At 38.6% G+C, this 19,558-nt stretch overlaps 1 protein-coding gene across 2 annotated transcripts; it reads right to left on the reverse strand.

Annotated features, from left to right (window-relative positions):
* Positions 1-15,102: 15,102 nt before the first annotated feature.
* On the reverse strand, positions 15,103-19,065 carry LOC148035686 (two-component response regulator ORR3-like). 2 transcript variants are annotated; one of them, XM_087677694.1, is made up of 5 exons: positions 18,374-19,065; positions 17,497-17,573; positions 17,300-17,368; positions 17,137-17,207; positions 15,103-17,039 (listed from the first exon to the last, which is right to left on the reverse strand). In XM_087677694.1, exons 1-5 carry the CDS (start codon positions 18,564-18,566, stop codon positions 16,832-16,834), a joined length of 618 nt encoding a protein of 205 aa, XP_087533820.1. In that variant the 5' UTR covers positions 18,567-19,065; the 3' UTR covers positions 15,103-16,831. The 2 variants fall into 2 exon arrangements, with proteins under 2 accessions (XP_087533820.1, XP_087533819.1); XM_087677693.1 differs by having other exon boundaries at positions 17,300-17,371; positions 18,374-19,052.
* Positions 19,066-19,558: the final 493 nt, after the last annotated feature.

Consider the following 19,558-nt stretch of genomic DNA (forward strand, 5'->3'; position numbering starts at 1 on the left):
AATTTTATGCTTTTCTTTTTTACAAATATCAAAGAGGAGAAGGAAGAATATATAGTATAAGGATATTGAAGAAAATATATCTTTACTATCAAAATAAATACTATTATGGATATTGCCATAAACTTCTATTTACCTTTTTCATGAATTACATATAAGAGGACTTACAAGGTAATATAGAAAAACTAATTCTTTTTTCTAGGACTTTTCTTAGAAGTGACATCCTTTTTAGGAGTCCTTTTTCCTTTCTTTCATACTTTGGTCACCTTCGATATTGAGGGTGCGCCTTCATTTGTGGGCATCTCACCTTCCTTGTTCAATTCCATACTCTATGTAGCTTGCATGTCCCCTTGTCTTCTTATATACAATTGTTGATGATTATATACTCAAATAGATTTTCTCTTACATACCAAATATTCTCATTGTTCTAACAATCCTTGTGTCATTGTTATCGCTAGCGACTATCGAGACCCTATGGACTGTTTATCAAGTCAAGTGTTTCAAGCAACCAATAATGGCTACCTCTCACATAGCCGTGCATGCTCTCACACAAGGATGTATTGAGCTTACCATCGAGTTCGGTTCGTTGTAGTTCTCTTTCTTGACCTTCGATGGCTCCACAATTCAAGGCACTAACTCAAGCAAACTCCATCTCCATGCTCCAAGCTCCAACCTCCATTGTCACACCCACAAGAAAAGAGAAGAGAAGAAGAGGATAAGAAGAGCTTCTCCACTATCCCTCACTCTCAAACACTCACACTCTCCCTCTCTCACACTTTCTCTCTCCCTCTCTTATGCACAAGAAAAAAGCAAAAACAAGAATAAGAAGAGAGCTAGTTGCACACACACCAAGAATGAGCCAACACCCAACCCATTTCCATGATCGGCCATCTAGTCTTGGTTCTCTTTTCCACTCTTTTGCTATTCTCATAGCTCCTTTACATATGCCTTTCTATTTACAACTTGCAGAGAAGGGAGCCTAGCACTCTTTTACAAAGGGCTAGAATGCAATTTATCTCTTGTATGCATGTTCTTGATTTTAAAAATTGTTTCCCATTTCTTGGTCTTCTTTTTCCATTAGGTTGTCTTCTTATGCTCCTTCTTAAGCCTTCTTTGTGCCTTGTGTCATTCTTCTGAGGGTTAACATTGCCCCCTCCTAGTAGCTAAGTGACAATCGCATAGCACTGGATGATGTGGATTGGGGAGGTTGAGGGTGGACAGTGAAATGGTACTTGAGACTTTTCAAAAATTGGTCATATAGGATAAGCTTGTGACATATTATCGTAGATTGTTGACTAATTAAAGATATGTTAATAATTAAAGAGAGAATCCAAAGTTGTTGGCTAGTTGCATAGTTGCAAAATGTACTTGTAAAGAAAGAATCGGTGCACTGTCTACTAGGAGAAGTGTCTACCTTATCGTGTAGTCCATTGTGCAAGTGGTAGTGGAACTGGGAGATGGGTCAAAAGCCTGAGGTGTTTTCCTACACTTAAGGTCCCAATTTGTGGAAAGGAGAGGTGTTGTGCATGACTTGGGGAGATAGGTCTAACACTGTATCCTACCCTTGATGTGCCCTAAGTTCGTGAAGTGGGGAGGGGCTAGGGATTTAATGGTCCCTAGATGCAGCATTTGTGGCACTCATACATTACAAATTAGACAATTTTATTTTTCTTTTTTTTAATTACAAGGGATGATACTAAGTTGCATCCCATTCTCTTGTAGGGGTAGAGCTAGGTGGAGATTTAAATGACTTAAATCTAAGGACTAGCTTAATATATAGCCTTTTAAGTTAACTCTTACATTAAGAGATGTAGTGGACAAAAATGGATGGTTACACCTCATGAATCAACTATCACTCATGTCCTCTAGTAGGTTCATACAAAAGGCTAGTAATAGGGTAGCTCTCATCACAACTATCTATGCCCGCATTGATATCAAAAAAAGGGGCAGTAGTCACTCTTTCTCTATAGTGGGCTTTTGCTTAAGAAGGATTCTTAGGGAATACAAATAGTTACAAGTGGTAATAAATGCCACATCTAGACATGAAGAAAACTCCTTGAGAAAATGCGCAATAGATGGACAAAGATCTTTTTTAATGAAGGTCATGCACTCCTCAAGGGTTACGACATTAACATTGTCAATTCATGAAAATTCGTACCTTCCATACACCTCCAGATCAAAATCTACTCTGTATTTCCTTGGGTAGGGCATGTAGATTGGATTATCCCTTTTATATGGCAACGTGTTGCAAAATGCCATCCACACATCCATATTGCCATCCCATATGTTCCTTCTCTACTTCAACTATGATTCATATCATCCATCACTTTATCCTCCCAGTATCTGGCTAGTTTCTTCTACCATAGCTTTGGTTGCCTTGCCCTGTCTTCTAGCCACCTTTTGCCTAGCCGCATTGAAATCTTAATCACCTCCTCCACCACCCTTGGTGGTCAATTCCCGTGCCTAGTTGATTGGCAAGCACTCTTCACGTTGAGGGATAGGGTCTTCAAGCACTGTGGCACTAAGATTTCTCTGTGAGACAACTCCACCAATTCCCTCCTTTTTCCCCTCATTTCCATTATTCTCTCTGGGGTAGTGGGGTCTTTGCCATGTGCTTTTGCTTGTGACTTTGGTTGTGGGGGTGGACTTGGCACATTAGGATCCTCTTTCTCATCATTCTCCTCCTCAAAATCAAGCCCTTCTTCAAGAATTGGCTCTGCATGCTCCTTAATAGGGGGTTGTACTTGCTCCTCTTGTTCCCTAAATCTCGATAGGTCAAGCTCTTGCCTAGACAACCCTACCTTGATCAGATGTTGCCTCTACTCTTTCAGACTTAGACTCGTACTAGCCCTAGGTGTCTTTTCATGAAGACCATATATTAATTCTTTCATTGTGAGTTCTAATATTTTTTTGAGCCCATCGATTATTTCTTCTCCTTTTGGCTAAGTGATATATAGCACAGCGTTTAAGAAAGCCTGTTGTTGTGCTAGCATCCCTGTCTCTATTGCTTCCGCTTTTTCTTTAGCCATTATGTGCTTGCTTTCTAAAAGCGCCAAGCCTTTGTGCTAAATCCTTGATTCTAGCATCATTCCTTTCTCCCCATCCTTCAACTTTCTCTTTTATCTGTTCGAAACTTTGGTTTTGCTCTTGTGAGAGGATGGTTACCAGTTGCTCTTGCTCTTTCCATATCACATGCATCTTCTCTTTGTCTTGGCCTTGGTGTTCCACTTGCTCCTTTAGGATGCCATGCTCATGGAGTGCTAACTGGAGTTGATTATACAACTTTGCCATCTTCTGCATGGCCTCTTTGTCTCTTTGCATCTTTGTGGCCTGCAGCTCTTGTCTTAACTCATCCCCCTACCATTTCAACTCCTTGTTTTCCAACTCTAGGCATTTGTTTTCTTTGGAGTTAAAGGCACATAGTTGATCTAATATCATGCGGCTTTCCCTTTCTTCCTCATATAGGTCCTGCAGATTCTCCTCAACTCTTCTTGCCTTCAAGGCCCTTTCAATGCCATTACTTTCCTGGTGAATATCATCATTTGCCTTGTCTTTTCTAGTCAAAAGGTTGCAAAAGCATCCTTTTCTACTTCTAGCTCAACAAGTGCAACTTTTCTCTCCTCATTCATTCTCTCACACTAACTCTGGAGCTCTTTCACTACTCATCATACTCCTCTGTGTTGTGCACTGTCGACAATATTGAAGTGGTTTATACCTCAAGGTGTGGTACCTTAGGAGCTTGGTGGGATTCTGAATTGGCTATTGCTAGTCTCTTGGCTCCTATTGTTGGGGCTCCTTTTGATGCTATTGGTGCCAGCTCACGAAGAGCTCATGAAGGATCTTGTATCCACAATGGCATGGTCCACCAATATACCATCAACATAGGCTCGTATCCTTGGACTTTTTTTTTTGCATTCTTAAACCATTCATCACCAACACAGGCTATATCCAAGGGTTTGACAATATATCCAGTGTGAAGGAGCTTCTTAAACTCCTTATGCACTCCCGAGGAGGACAGTTTAATTAGTTGTAGGAGGTTAACATCAAGTTTGACCTCATAAAGAGAACTTGCTAGATCAAATTCGTGAAAGTTAGCAATAGCTCTCTTCTTCTATAGAATCATCCACTCTCTTAGTCGCTTCATAGGCTTAGATGCCTCCTTCTTGGCCTTCACTTTCTTCTTCGTTAGCTCCTTGTCTAGGTCTACTTTGCCGACAATAGCCTTCAAAGGACCACCTTATACGCTAAGGCAACCTATTTAGGGGTTGCTTCACTAATTTTTGCATTATCTTTATCTTCCTCTTTGGCCTTCTGACCTCTTGTAATTTCTTGTAAATTAAAAGCATAAATGGCATTAATACACACTGCTTCAATCAGACTTACACCACTGCCACCAGGTAGTTCTTCCACAACAACCTTTCCTCTTTATAAAATCCACTTCGATCCCCCATCTTGAAAAACATGGTTTCCTTATTTTGAGGAAAATGTTAGCCACCACACCACTTATAGCTAAATCTTGATGGACCCACATCATCAAGCTTCTTAGTGCCCATTTAATGTTGTTGATGCTTTAGGAATTTGACGTCCACAATGATCTGCTGATATTGTTCAGTAATCATGTCAATGTAATGTTTCTGCTACAATATTGGATGTACAGGATTCATAATCAATGGCATCAGGAGCCGCCCCTATATTAGTTTTTACAATCTATAAAGGGGCTGGTGGCTACACAAACTTTTGATTTACGATGGAACCTTACCCAGTGCTCATAAACATCATGGGTCTTGGTTGGGTAACATTCAGCCCTATAAGTGCTGATAATTGAGGCAACCATTGATTTAAAGTCCCTTGGCTTTGACCCATGATATTATGGGGTGGTGCAGGTATTAAGTTATATCATATTAGTACCACATTTGTCACCATCCCAATCATTGAGAGGGCTTGCCCTCTTGCCACATAGGTAGCCTGAATTCTTGACTCAACTCCCTCTACTATTGTTATAGCCACATCTAGATCATTTAGTGCAATGTTACTCAAGTGTAGTTGGATCATGAAATTCAACCCTCTTAAGAAAAATTGCAAGTGAGCAACATGGGGTATTTGGATAGTATTACCTAAACATCAAAAGACTTTGCATAGATTTTGGGCATATGCCTTTACACTCTCATTATATTCTTGTCGAGTCTCATTTAGGATGCTACCAATATTTTCTCCCCTTTTTAAAAGAGAACTCTCTATGAAACACAGTGTAGAATGCTTGCATAGTGGCAATCGAATGTGCTGCAAGTTTCTACTACCACTAGGCTACATTTCCTTTCAAAGTCGTGCTAAAGAACATCAAATGATGTGCTTCCTCATCAACTTGACAGTTAAACATAAGTTTTTGGAAGTCTTTGATATGTAATTCTACATCTTCATTTGGACTTCCACTAAAGATAGGCAATGGATATCCTAGAGCGGGTAGGGCCAGCATAACTGCTGGGGTTCGTATTGCTTGAGGGGATGTTAAGGGTAGTTGTGCCATCCCTATAAAAATAGGCTTAAGAGAGACAACTACAGTGTTGCTACTAGCACCACTAGATGGTGGTATTGATTCACAACTTTGTTTGGTCCACAAAGAAGTTGACCACCTAACTTTAGGTATTAAGGATAAACTACCACTTCTGCATCTGTTGGCATTGCTCTTACTCTACAAAGGGCTATAAGTCCCCTAACCTTAAGGAATATTGGACTAGTATGGCTCAAGGAGTATTTGTGAAAAAAATTTGTGTGTTTTCTTAGTTGTTCTTTGTATTGCTCTCATCGAATTCAAGAGATCTCTTGCATGTGCTCATGTAGACTTTTCATAACCTCACATAAACTTTTCCCCAAGAATAAATGTGCTAATCCATGGCTAGAGATCCTCTTCCACTCCACGTATGTCAATGGGTTTTTCAAGTTACATTTTGTTCCATATTTGCAATCATATATTTTCTTGCTTTTCACTATACATATTGCGGTGATGTAAAAGATAGCATCGAGGAAACCCATGCTACTATCTTCCTTATACTAAAAAGGTTGACCTATATTCATATCCAAGGGATCCAAAAATCAACACATTTAATCTCATTTTCTCCTTCTCACCAACCCCTATTAACAGATTTTGTGAGCGTTGTCATATTTTTAGGTATGTAGTGAAACAAGAAAAATTGTATGGGAACACACCTTAACACACAATATGAGGCCATGCTAAAGCAATCTCCATGCCATTGAACCCATACAAACATTGCACAAATATATCTTTATTATTCCACAACATCAAGATCCATCTAATCATTCAAATTTCTTTTTTTGTAATTTTGTGTATAATTATGAACACATTTTCAAAACCAATTATTATTATAAAAAGCACACTGATCAAGTATTATAAACTTTTTTATTTTTCTTCAAAAAAATGTTTTATATGCACATATATCATTTATTTATTACCGTTTTTGAATAAAACAAGACTTACCATAAAATGTTCCATAGAACTGCTTTACTTTTAATGATTTCAAGATCGTTTAGGTAGCTCACCGATGCTCCACACAGCAGCTAACAACCACTTTTACACTTCTTCGCTCCATTGTTCATATCATATCACATTCTAGTATCCCTTTCTCCTCTCCCTCTTAGCCCGTATGAATAGCCATTATGGCGAGAGAGAAATAGGAGAGAGAAAGACTAAATTTTGATCTTTTGATAGAATGCATCATTTTGCATGCTTTTTGTGGCAGAGATGAAAAAATTCAAACATCTCATGGCCAAGGCTACTCCTCTCCAATCTGACAATTGGAAGAAATCTAGTTCATGGGGATTGAAAGGATAATGCCCCCCCTCGCCAATCATGAGATTTTTGGGCTAATAAGCTTCTTTTAATCACTTATTACCAAATAAATGGTTCATCTCTCATATGTTTGAACTATGTCAAGAAGTGGTTCCACTGAAATCGAAGGCCCAAACAAGCTCGAAATTAAGATTTGAAAGCACAACTACATTCCTAGCATCATTTACTACTGAGTTGGCCTCTCAGAAGTTATTTTTGGCTTCTAGGTTAGGTAGCTACTTCATAATACTAAAGTAACCTAGTTGTATCTCTCACCTCTTAACAAGGTTTGCGTGAGAAGACAAGTGAAGTGAAAGACAATAGAATTTACTATGCACTATGTTTGGTTTTGTTCTAGTTTTTAATGTTGTTATGACCGATAGATCCAAGAACCAATTATTATCCTTACTTACGAGTCCTCTTCTTTCTTAATTTAAAGGTGTTCTACAAGGGTTGGGCTTAGATTCTTTCTTTTTTGTTCTTCACACAATTTTCTTAGCTAAATAAACATGAATATAAGTGATTTTAACTTGCATATCCTAATGTAAAGGCCATCTGAGAGACTAGTATTGAAGGCTATTGTTTAAATATTATTGTGTATGTTCATAAAAATTGGTTCTCTCAACCAACAAACACAATATCAAAGATAAGTTGTGAATAATTACATCACTTTGTAAGACTTGGTTGAGTATCTTAGATTTAATAATAATATTTTGTGGTCAGAAAGAGCTACACCTAAATGTAAAGCTAGACATTTGAAAGGAATAGAATTCTCCTCTCCCCAAAAAAAGTGCGAGGGTAGAGACTAAGAAGAATTTTTTTCCTCTAATTTCAACGATAGATTTAGAGACACCTTAGGAGATATATGTTGGATATCATACTATCATGGAACATGGTTGCAAACTATTGGTTTTTCCTAGACACAACTATTGAGGTGTGCTAAAATAAAATTTACTACTTATTGGTTAGTTGCAATGTCATGTATTACATGTCTTTTATATGTGAGCATAAAGAAACTTCAATTTTAAAGAGGTGACACAAAGCAATTTATAAATCTTTCACTAGACAATTGAGAACATGCTAGTTATTGACTACAATGAATGATGTGGGATTGTTTTTACGCTCAATTTTGCAAAACCAATTAGATGGAATCAAAAGTCACACTAACCATTTTCAAATTAAACTGACAAATCTACACTCATATACTTTAATAATTGAAACATTAACATCATGCACCATGTTTTTTACAATTTTTTTATAACTCTATATCTACTCGATACATATTTTGAGTTGAAAACTTGGGTAAATTTAATTCACATCTCATCAGGCTTCATTTACCCACTTGAATCATGTTAAGGAGTGTCTAGGTCTGCTTCATGTTATCCTTGGAGCTTCTATTTGGAAGACCAAACTAAGTCCAATGTTGGGGGTTCTATATTATGCCATATTGGTCTACCAATATTTAAACTAACTTTGTTTTGACAAATAGTAGTACCTTTAAAGGTGATTCTCTATTAGGAAGGTCAATTTTGGTTATTTGCATATAAGATAAATATGGATTTCTTTCTTAGACAAGAGATGAAATGTACAAAGAAATCGTATTACAAACTATGGATCTCTTTACATAGAAGTACCATATACCTTACTTGGTAAGACATATAATCACTCAAAGATTCTTAAACATTATCAAAATATCATGATCACCTCCATATTTCTTATGCACGTCACTATTTAAACTTTTCCACCTTTCACGGCCATATACTTATGAAAGGTAAAGGGTCTATTTCATGTGTGTGCAATAACTAGTATGTCTAGACAAATATTTATACATCTATTCATATTTCTTTTTAACTTGTTATGGAGCGATGTACTTTGTAAAAGATATTTTCTTTTGTTGACAAACAATACCCATAACCCTTTTTGGCTACTCAAACACCATATGCAGTTTGCATCATGTGCATAAAGGGCCAATAGCCTCAAGTAGCTTTATGTTTCATTTACTAAAGACATGATGTATTCTAGCTCACCTTGATTACTCAAAATAAGCATGAAATTTTGTATCGGTGCTACCTAGGTCTATATGTAGTGACAATACCTATGTATATGAGTAGGAGTTGAGTAGTGATTATACCTAAGGCATGTCTGTTGAGTAGTGATGGTGCCAAACCCATGTCCATGTCTAGTGATACCTAACTCATGCTAATGAGTAGTGATGATATCTAGATCTACGTTTATCACACTACATTACAAGTACACGTCAAAAATTTGTAGTGATGGCACCTAGCTGTACTTGTAACATAATACATGATTCCCCAATACAAATATTTTTCCCAATTGTAAGTGGAAGTGGAAAATCATTTGCTTTTTGATTTTAAGTAGGTTACCACTCATTTAGATATTTTAAGGCATATGATTGTTATGTACCTTATCTCATCACAATCATGGGCTCCTTTCTTTAACATGGAAAGTTCTTCTAGGTTGACACGTTATATGGCTTTTCAAGTTTGTTTTTGAATGTGAATATCAAAGGCAAGTGAGTCGTTATTTTGCACCGTATCTCTTCATAATCATGAACTCATTACTTTAAGATTGTGTTTTCTCTTTAGCATGACACTTTATGTGCCTTTTGTTGCTAGTCTTTCTATTATCTTAAAGATGGGTATATTAAGTGTGATCAAGTAAAAAAACTTAGAGTTTATCCCCACCACAACATCCCAATACACGTGCAATCATGCAAAGTGTAAATATATACTTGTAACACATATATGTGAAATCAAGTAGTATAGCTTGTTTCACTTCTAGAATTGTGCACTTACATCACATATCGGTAAAATCAAGATGTGTATTTCTATAAATACTTAATGTTCATTGTTATGCATGAATATTAGTGCAATAATCTATAAAATTACACATGCATGCACACATGTACACATGCATCACGTGCATGCAAACATGTACACATGCACACATGCATGCATGTGCATGTGCACGCACGCGCGTGCACACACACACACACACACACACACACATTGCTATATTTGCGTGAGCACACGCACACAATGCTATTTACTTCATTTTTACATGCCTTAAAACATGTCATATAATCTAAATATGTGCAAAATTTAAATAGATAAAAAATCATTTGAAAAATCCAAATGCAAGGTAAGAGTGTAATGACTATAATTGATGGTAAAATAAAATAAAGAGAATAAATTTGTAACATGGACTCAGCATTATGTAGTTTTGGATCGTAAGAAAAACAACTAAAGCCTACGTACCATTGATCGTAAGAAAGACAACTAAAGCCTACGTACCATTGAACGATGTCATTGTTGAGCTTGTAAAAACAAACTCGTATGAGCATTTTGTGAACAAGGCAGTTTTCTTCAATGTTATGATGTTCAAGTGCTCTCTAACTTGAAAGCAAGTGTGTACTTCTTCAAGGTTATCTTTGAGTCACCTCAAAAGCATTCTGAGTGCTCACATCTAGCAATGCTAAGTGGAGGTAATTCAGGTTCCATCATAAGCATAATGAGATATGCAATGTTACTAAATTATCAAGTTCAACCAAAACATATTGATTAAGCTCTTATTGAACATGGAGGACATGTGTGGTTGATTTAGGCAATTAATGCAAGATTGACCAATCAAAATTTCAAAGAGGTGTCCAAGTGGGTAAATTTGGTTTATTCTTACAATGTGACTATTGAATCTTATTATATAGCTTATTCTCATTTTTCAAATAGTAAATTTTTCAAGATTCTATCAAAAATTGTGGTCATAAAACTGCCATCGGTTATAAATAGCAACAAGTAGATGTCCCACTCATAACTAGTCATTTCATGCATGACTATGCAAATAAAAGTCCTTGAATTCCTCCAACATCTTTTCACGTATTTTGAAATTGAGTTATTTCAATTCCTAAGATAGCTAGAAGAGCAAAACCCTTGATTGTATGCAAAATTTGAAGAATCCTTTAGGGTACTTCTACTCCTGCAAATTTACAAACCTTGTGTACAACTGATGATATCTAGATACAAGATCTATTATACATGTCTTTGTAGCTTAACATAAACACCCTTCATGCACTACAGAAGGGATAGTGTTTTTTACATTGCTTCCACTTAGATAATGTATCCCTTAGGGGTAGCTTAATCAATATTATTTTCGCCAAGGAATAAGGATCCTAATTAAAAAGTAACCTTTCACATTTTCAAGGAAACTTTCTTGCACATATGCTCATCCAAAACATGCCTCTTCTACTTCAAAAATCATAACCTTTGCTTAATAAAAGAAGCTTCTCCCCAAACTTTCCAAGGCTTCAACATGATCTCATCAACAATTATGTCTCCTATAGGAGAGTAGGAGAGAAATGAACCCATCATTTCAAGAGTATAGACCACTCTAGGTTCATTACTAAAGCAATAAGCCTCTCTACGAATTAGATGGCTATGTTATACATACTAGTGAATCATGTCCTTCCAATTGATAGAATGCTATCATCTATGGCAATTACCATTACTCTATCTCTAGGTTTCTTCTCTATTACTTCTCAATAATTCCTCCTAAAAGGATGAATTTTCATAGACTATAAAGCATGCTTTATGATAGCTAATGCACACTATGTAAGAGCTTGGCATTCTTGCATTCATCAATCTTTGTCTTAATATTATCAAATGTGCACTTAATATATATTATGTAGTTATACCAACCCTAATGGACAACAATATATCTTATCAAGGTATATAATAAATATTTGCATGTGCACTGTAGCTAAGACATCAATAGCTTCACTAACGTGTACTTATTCAAAGACTGGACTTAGCCTAGAAATGGAAAAAAAAATTACTATAAATAATTTTTTTGGTGTTTTTTCAATCCCTGTAGGTTTCTAATAGTCCTTATAAGTGGCCCCACGATCCCTATAGTAGGTGCCCACATTGTTGTCCAAGTGTTTACAAGTGTTACACGGCTACATGTATTTACAAGTGTAAAACAAGGTCAAAATAGGGCAATTCCTATTCTGGACCACTTTAGGAAAGTGGTTACATAATTGTGTAGAGTGATTCTAGCAAAAAACTGAAATAACAAGCTTATAAAGGACATTGTACCTCTCCCTTTTGAATAGAGAAAATATAAGAGAAAGCAATTATCAAGCTAGTGCTCACATTTTGTAGCAATGGCAATAGCTCATAGCAAAGCAGCCAAATACCCCATGCCTTGTAGATATCTTAAGGTCAAAGAGTTACTAGATACAACCATTAATCCACAGTCTTGTAGATTACCAAAAATGAACATTAACTAATTCACAACCTATTCAAAGCCCTTAATTTTTCAACAAGAACAAGAAAGCCCCATCTAATTCTCTCATACACCTTATCAAGTTCAAGGGGGTCATCTAAAAACCTCTTGTTTTGGAGTAAAGATACTCTAAAGGTGCTTTGATGTTATTTTGGCCACCACTATGAAGTTGTTCGTGCTCATCAAAGGCTTCAAAGATGGTATCTTATCAGCTCTTCCCAATGAGTTTTTAAAATGAAGGAAAACATCATAGTATGTGTTTTCATCAGTAGTATCAACCAACATAGCATGAAAAAGAGAACTATGTAACATCAATAGCGTCAACAAGAGAGTTCTTTCTTCTCTTAGCATAGTCCCAATCATGATCCTTTTGGCACAGTCCCAACCACAATCTTTCTATGATTGCTTCTATGTATCCCAAACATTTACTACACCATCACGAGAGTAACATCTTTACAATTTTAGAACAAATATATGCTTTAAAATGAAACATTCAACTAAAACCATAGCAATGCATTAGCAATCTATGATTCCCTCAAATAAGAAAACCCAAATTGACACATTCTTCTCAAAAATTCAAAAGTCGATGAGCATACCAACTTTGAGGAAGGATCAAACCACCAAGCTCCATTGTTGAAGTAGATTTGATATAGGTTGGCAATTATCTAATATTGTTTGCATGCTTGTCCCTCCATATATAACGAGTAATGTTTATATTCCTTCTAGTGTAGAATAGTTGATCAAGCCACAAAGAAATCAAGAACATCTCAACTCAAACATATTATGGGGGGAGTCTTACAACAAGGACTTGATTATTATGCAAAAACATTTTATATAAATTGACCGAGATGAACCTCCCTTGCACTTTTACCTGGTACCGACTTTGAGCACATGCCCCTTACATTCTGATGACAATGTCACCCTTATGAGCAAACAAGCTAGAGCTCAAAGCACACATTAGTATGTCTCTAGGCCTCCAAGTTTTTTACAATGGCAACTTTCATGAGAAAACATCTTTTTATCTAACTAAATTGGAAGCTCTATGAGCATTTTCTTACAATGGCAACTTTGAGGAAACATCTTTTTATCTAACAACAAAAGTGGAAGCTCTATGAAAATAAACGCCGCTTCCATCTTTCTAGTCTTCTCTCTATCCTCCTTAAATCTCTAGCAAAATGCTCATTTTCCTTGGGAGAATACCATTGTATCAAGAGATCTCACAACCTTAAAACCACACTCAAACAACTCCAACACCTCCAATGGTTCAACCCTTTTATCCCACCAACTGTAGGCTCCTCTCTCTCTTCTAGGATCAATTTCAAGGCTCATGGGGAAATTGGAAGCACTTACCTAACAAACCAACAATTGTCTCAACTCATGCTTCAACTAGGGTACCAAGGCTTTGGACACTCAAAAGGCACACAATTTAAAGAGAAGCAAATCATGAAACTCAATGCACTACATTTTCGTTACGTACTGCAATAAAAAAAAGATTGAATCTTTCTTAGCATCAACTACCAACCAAGACCAGCAAATCATGAAACTCAATGCACTACATTTTTGTTACATACTACAAGAAAAGGCTATGGACAGTCAAAAAGCACATAGTTTAAAGACTAGCAAATCATGAAACTCAACGCACCACATTTTCATTACACACTACAAGAGAAAAAAGATTGAATCTTTCTTAGCCTCAACTACCAACCTATACTTGATAGAAGCCTCAACAAATGGGTGTAAAAAAATAAAGTCCCCAATGAGCTTACAAGGTTTGCTTGCATGCGTTCAAGAGCTCCTTTGAAGGAATCCTTAAACATGGAATTAACCATGCCAAGTGTTCCAAAATCATAATGCCTTTTCCAATTCACGAACCTTTCCTAAACCTCCATAAAATGAAATGGTATTATTGCAAGCATTTCTCCCCTAATTATTTGTGCCATTTCTTGAAATATCACATTGTATTGAAGGAGTCTCCATTGGCATGGGCTAGACCCATGAAGCCTTGCACCCTATGACTTTACCCCTCTTCCTTGTATTGAATCATCAAAATTATCATTTTCTTTCAACAAGGAGAGGCATCCTACTTTAAGTTCACACAAACACATCCCAATACACTATGCAACCAAACTCAATGATCTTTGGTTGGTGAGAAGATTTGCTATATTAAAGGTAGCAGCACCCGAAGGCCATAGAGCAATGCCAATTTGAGACAGATTGGAATTACTGTCTTTGAATGCACAAGAACCCTAGTGACCAAGCTTACTAGTAGGCTTTGAGCAGGAGTGATAACGTTATTACTCTAATACCACTAGATAAGCCTACATATCTATTAAATTCTCTTGTAGAAGACGAACAACAGATTATTAAGAAAGGCACTTCATAAAAGTAGAAACCCATCACATGTGTGCACAAGCATATGTAATACACCTATGAATGGCTAGATTTTGTTAAGCCTCTTAACTGTTTGTCCAAATTTGTATAAACACGAGAACCAGATCATACATGAATGCAACATGTGAAATGTGGCATTTTATTTCTACATTATCAATTTTTTCCATTGGATGAGCTTCAGCTTTTTATTTTCAATTCACAAATCACTTTCCAGCATAGTGTAACAGGATTTTGGAGCAGTTGGATGGCTGCTTTCACTCAATTCCGATCAACAATCCAATACCCTGTTCCAGAGACTCAAGAACCACTCCCAATTATCTTTTATATCACAGGGACAATCGATAGGGATAGATCAGAGGGCCTTTGTGATCAAGGTGGCACGTGCACGTGAACCTAAGAGCAGTCACAATTGTCATTATGAAAGCCTTATATAGTCTTTTATATTGCCTTTTAACTTTCAGATGAGAGTTCCATAACTCTCCAAAGACTAAGGTGCGTTCCAATCAAGAATTCCATACCACATTCCAAATACCTCCAATTATTCTCAAGTATCCATTGTACAGCACAGGTGATTGGATAAAGTAGCACCTTCAAAGAAAGATTGGTACATCAGATTGGTTGCGCCTTACATGCTAGCCACACTACCACCTCTTCAATTGACAAGCTAATAGTTCGAAGGTGTGGCAGGTACTCCCCATCTTGATACTGTTAGAAAGTAATTGGGTTACACCCAATGTATTCCAGAAAGTTTGACAATAAGCATGTAACTCTTTGATAATAACTCCTATCAACTTCAGATAGGCAGTTCGGGAGAAGGTCATACAAGCAAGAACCTCATTCAAAGGATTAGGCACCTCTTTAGAAGCAATCAAGTAGCTATGCTTCTTTTAAAAATTGTACTGCATAATCTTACAGAGTTGTTTACAAGCTGCTAATGTTGACAAAACTGGACAACATATCTTGGCTTTTGGATAATTTATGATAGAATAAACTACCTTTGTGCAGTAAACGCAGATGCCCATGACCAGAGAAGCCACTCTTCCTCACACAAGATGTAACAAAATGTGGCTGCCCACATGATCAATCCATCTCAAGCAAGATGCACCAGATATTGTAGTAAAAACAGACCACCATGTCTGGTAGTAAAGGCACACCATAGACATAATAATGCGTGATTTAAGATGAGCTTTAGGACCAGAGTATCCTTCATCCAGTTTGGGATGACTGCAACATAGACAGGAAAACCTCTCCTGTAGTACTACATAACTGCTTGGCCACATATGAACCAAGCAGATCAGCAAACAGAGAGCACAAGATCATGGCCTACAATCCACCACATCCTCATATTTCAAGTCAAACGATCCCACTCCAACCACAGCTCAATATTTTCCACACTTTGTATTCTAGCCTTATCTCCACTCGAGCTGAAAGTTTAATGCTGAGCCACAGCTTTTGAAAGTAAGGCTGGAAAGTTTTATTCAGCTTCCAAGCAAGGCTGGAAAGTTTTATATTCAGCTTCCAAGAAACAAAGGCTGTTAACAAGTACACTCTGTAGAGTAAGCCCATCATCCACTCATTGATAGACGCCCTGCTTGTGATAACATTTCCCCCAGCTCCTTCTAAACGTTAAAACTTCAGACTTCAGCTTGCATGATCTTATGATGGATCTCCATAAGAAAAATATTCTTTAAGTCTCTCTGTGCAAGTGACTTAATCATTTCAACATTAGCCACATGCCTGGCCTGCAGCACAATTTTAGTATTTGTGCTCAAAAGGAGGAGTTCTGCTTCAGTTTTAGATGCTACTGCTGCTGAAGAGGCCTTCACCTTGGACTTCTTGCATGAGTGGCAAACTGCAGACCAAATCACTCCCAATCTACAACATTATCGCCATCAATATGTGCAGGCCCTGGTCTTACTAATATACAAATGGAGCCATTGGAAATGCCCCTTGAAGAGAACTCGTTCATTCAGCCTAGAACATTCAAACATTATTCTCTGTGCCCAAGCTTGATTCGCTAAAGCAAAAGATTTGATCTGCCAAATTGCAATCTTTGCCCAGGTGAATCAACCGGGAGGCACCCACATTCTGGATTTCTCGATCATCATTCCAGAGCTGAGTCTATGTACAGGGAGCAAGCAGCCACTGCAGCTCAGATATTCCAAATGGTGAAAGCCAATAGCCTCAATTAACCTGTTCCCACTTCGTGAGAGTTTAGTATCATCATGGCAACTGTGAAGATTCTTCAAGGCCTCGACAAGCCCCTTGAACAGCCACCAGGAAGACCATGGAACAAGCTTACGCAACTGTCACCCCGCTTAGCCGGGGTCGCCGTTCAGGGCTCTGAGCTTGGCAACCATCTGATCCAAACTTCCTCTTGTTGCACAATGGCCCAGATGACTCCAAAGGAGCCTGCTTCGGCAGGTTAACATAATCTTTCAGCCGCTTCACATCAGTCATGCGGACAGGTTTGAGGATGAACTCTTCTGCACCATCCGTCAAGCACCTGGTAGTTAAAACGAAGATGAGCAGTCATGGCAACCAACTTACATACAGGGACTCTTACAAAAAATAGTGCATAGAAACTGAGGCACAAAACTCACGATTGTATGCGGCTTGGAACATTTTCAGACGACATGATCACCACTGGAATGTCCTTCAAGGCAGGGGCTTCCTGAAGACATTAGGTGAGATCAATTCAAAGCTCATGGAGGGAAGCCAAGTTGGCAAAGACAAGGATAAAGGCATGGGTTTGTGTAACCTTACCTTGACTGTCTTGAGAAGGTCATAACCAGACATTTCTGGCATACAGTAATCAGTGATTATAAGGTGGACCTGCTGCAAATGCGGCCAAAATTGACACAAAATGAACATATCAGACATGACATCAAGCACCTAGCAGGCTCCTAGACACTTCATCCAGATACCGAGATGCCAGAAAAGGTAGTGAAGAGAAAACTCACATCGGGGTTCACAATCTCCTGGGTTCCTTCCAAGCCCAGTACCTCCAGGGCTCTCCTCCCACTGTTCACTGTTGTCACTGATAGGAATAGAAATAGAACAGGCAGTTAGGCCAAAGATTGATGCTCTGAATTGTGTCACAACAAGAAGGGGGTTATTCGTGCATGTTGAGGGAGACTGCCTAAAAACCTCGAGAATGAAAACCAGACAGTGAATGCTCAGAAATATGCCACAATAAGGGGCTAAGCATGCATGAATGTCCAAAGAGACTGACTTGGAACAAGAGCACTCAGGAATCCAAGCCAAGTCTTGCTGAAATAGGTCACTGTAAGGGGCTACAAATGCATGTCAAAGGAGAGAAGTGTGCACACCAGGAACCCCAAAACCTCACAAGAAGCTTTATTAAGAATCCCCACTGTAACTCTGACATTGTGAATTAGAACAACTTCATGAGCTTCTACGAGGGAGGGACTGCACATCTAGCTAGGTGCGGTTGGGGGCAGGGGCCTGCCAGACCAGGGTAGGGGCGGCAGGGGGCTGCCCCCGACCGCACCTACAAAGGTATGGGATGCCTCTCGAGCATAAGCTCAGAAACAACGAAAAAGCCCCAGGCTGGCAGCCCCTTGCCCCCCTTCGCAGCTCCCTGCCCTCAACAACACCTAGCCAGGTATACAGTACCTTCCACGCAGAAGTTCATGATGTTGAGCACCATAGGGAAAAACAAGGACAAAGAGCCCCTTCTCCCACAAGGGAAAATATCGAAAATTCCCGGTGCCTGAGATAGGCTACGCTCTCCTTACAAACACAGTCATTAATTCCGCATACCTTTGCCTCTCTGGGGCAAACTCAACCATTAATTTAGAGATGGCTTCCTCATACCTCTGTAGGATGATGCCTTGAGCAGCCTCTCGATGACTTTTCTGTCGAGAAGGCTATCATCCACAGCCAGCACATGGATGCTCTGTTCATCGTCATGGGACCTCACACTAGAGGAGCAGTCATGCGATGCAGGAACCACCTTTGCGTCCTTGCTCGGGGGGTCTCTGTCATCAAGGCAAAGCTCCCTTGCCATCTTCTGTGTGTCGAGAAGAAAACTGAAAGACGGCCCACAAACAAGCCTCTGCGGGAAGGATGGGCGGGAAGAGGCTCGAAGGGGGGCAAGAGTAATGGCCTCTTCTGACACGACCCAAAATGTGAGAGAGAGAGAGGGGGAGAGAGAGAGAGAGAGATGCACCCAGACAGACAGACAGAGAGATCACACCATGGATTCTATATTGTTTCACAAATTTGTTGCAGTTGCCAGCAACCACATGCGAAGCGATGCAAATATTTTACTTTTCTTTTTTTAACTGCTTTTGCCTAAACGATTCCGTCTTACGCCATTATTTCTTTTTCCTGTCAGTCTCTCTTCTCCATATGGTCTCGCCCTCCTGGCCTTATAGGCTTACCTACATGCCGTGCACATGACTTCGTATAAGGAGAAAACATGGCCGTTCGCCAACCGATAACGATTAGGATACCATAATCGGTGCCAATTGGTAACCATGGTGCCACCTGCATACCCGTGGCGTCACTAACAATTCAGAGTTCCAAGTCATTGCCGATTCAGAACCATCGGGTGACACCATGACTACTCCCAACTAATAACCATGGTACTCACAAGAATTTTTAGACATTTCTGCATGTGGGAAAAGGGGTTCTGTACCCTTGTCCTCTCCTATATATAGCATTCAATTTCATGAGCTTGGGAGGCACCACATATCGAGCTAAGTGCTATTGGGGGCACGGGGTTGTTGGTCCCCCCCCAAAAGAACCCTTGTTTTCCCCTATAAGCATTCCACATCATGAGCTCCTACTCAAGAGACATTGCATACCTACTATTGGGGGTAAGGAACTAAACACAAAATAGCAACTACGAGACAATATGACAGAAGTTCATGATGTTGTCATAACTTACAATGTGGGAATTATATTGGAAATTTGTCTCTAACTTCTTGTGTTGGTAACCATGGTGTACTACTTGCGCACATGCAACAACATTGCATACATCCTAATGCTCTTACT

This window comes from Lygodium microphyllum, chromosome 5 (genome assembly GCF_053477565.2).
Source record: "Lygodium microphyllum isolate KBCC chromosome 5, Lygodium_microphyllum_v1.1.10, whole genome shotgun sequence".
In the NCBI taxonomy this organism is placed as follows: domain Eukaryota; kingdom Viridiplantae; phylum Streptophyta; class Polypodiopsida; order Schizaeales; family Lygodiaceae; genus Lygodium; species Lygodium microphyllum.

Bases quoted from the DNA above. Each gene is read 5' to 3' on its own strand.
- LOC148035686 (XM_087677693.1), bottom strand. From the start codon at position 18,566: ATGGCAAGGGAGCTTTGCCTTGATGACAGAGACCCCCCGAGCAAGGAC. The intron at 17,574-18,373 runs GTATGAGGAAGC...TATTCCTATCAG, and splicing joins CAAGGCATCATCCTACAGAG to TGACAACAGTGAACAGTGGG. The intron at 17,208-17,299 runs GTAAGGTTACAC...TAATGTCTTCAG, and splicing joins ACCTTCTCAAGACAGTCAAG to GAAGCCCCTGCCTTGAAGGA.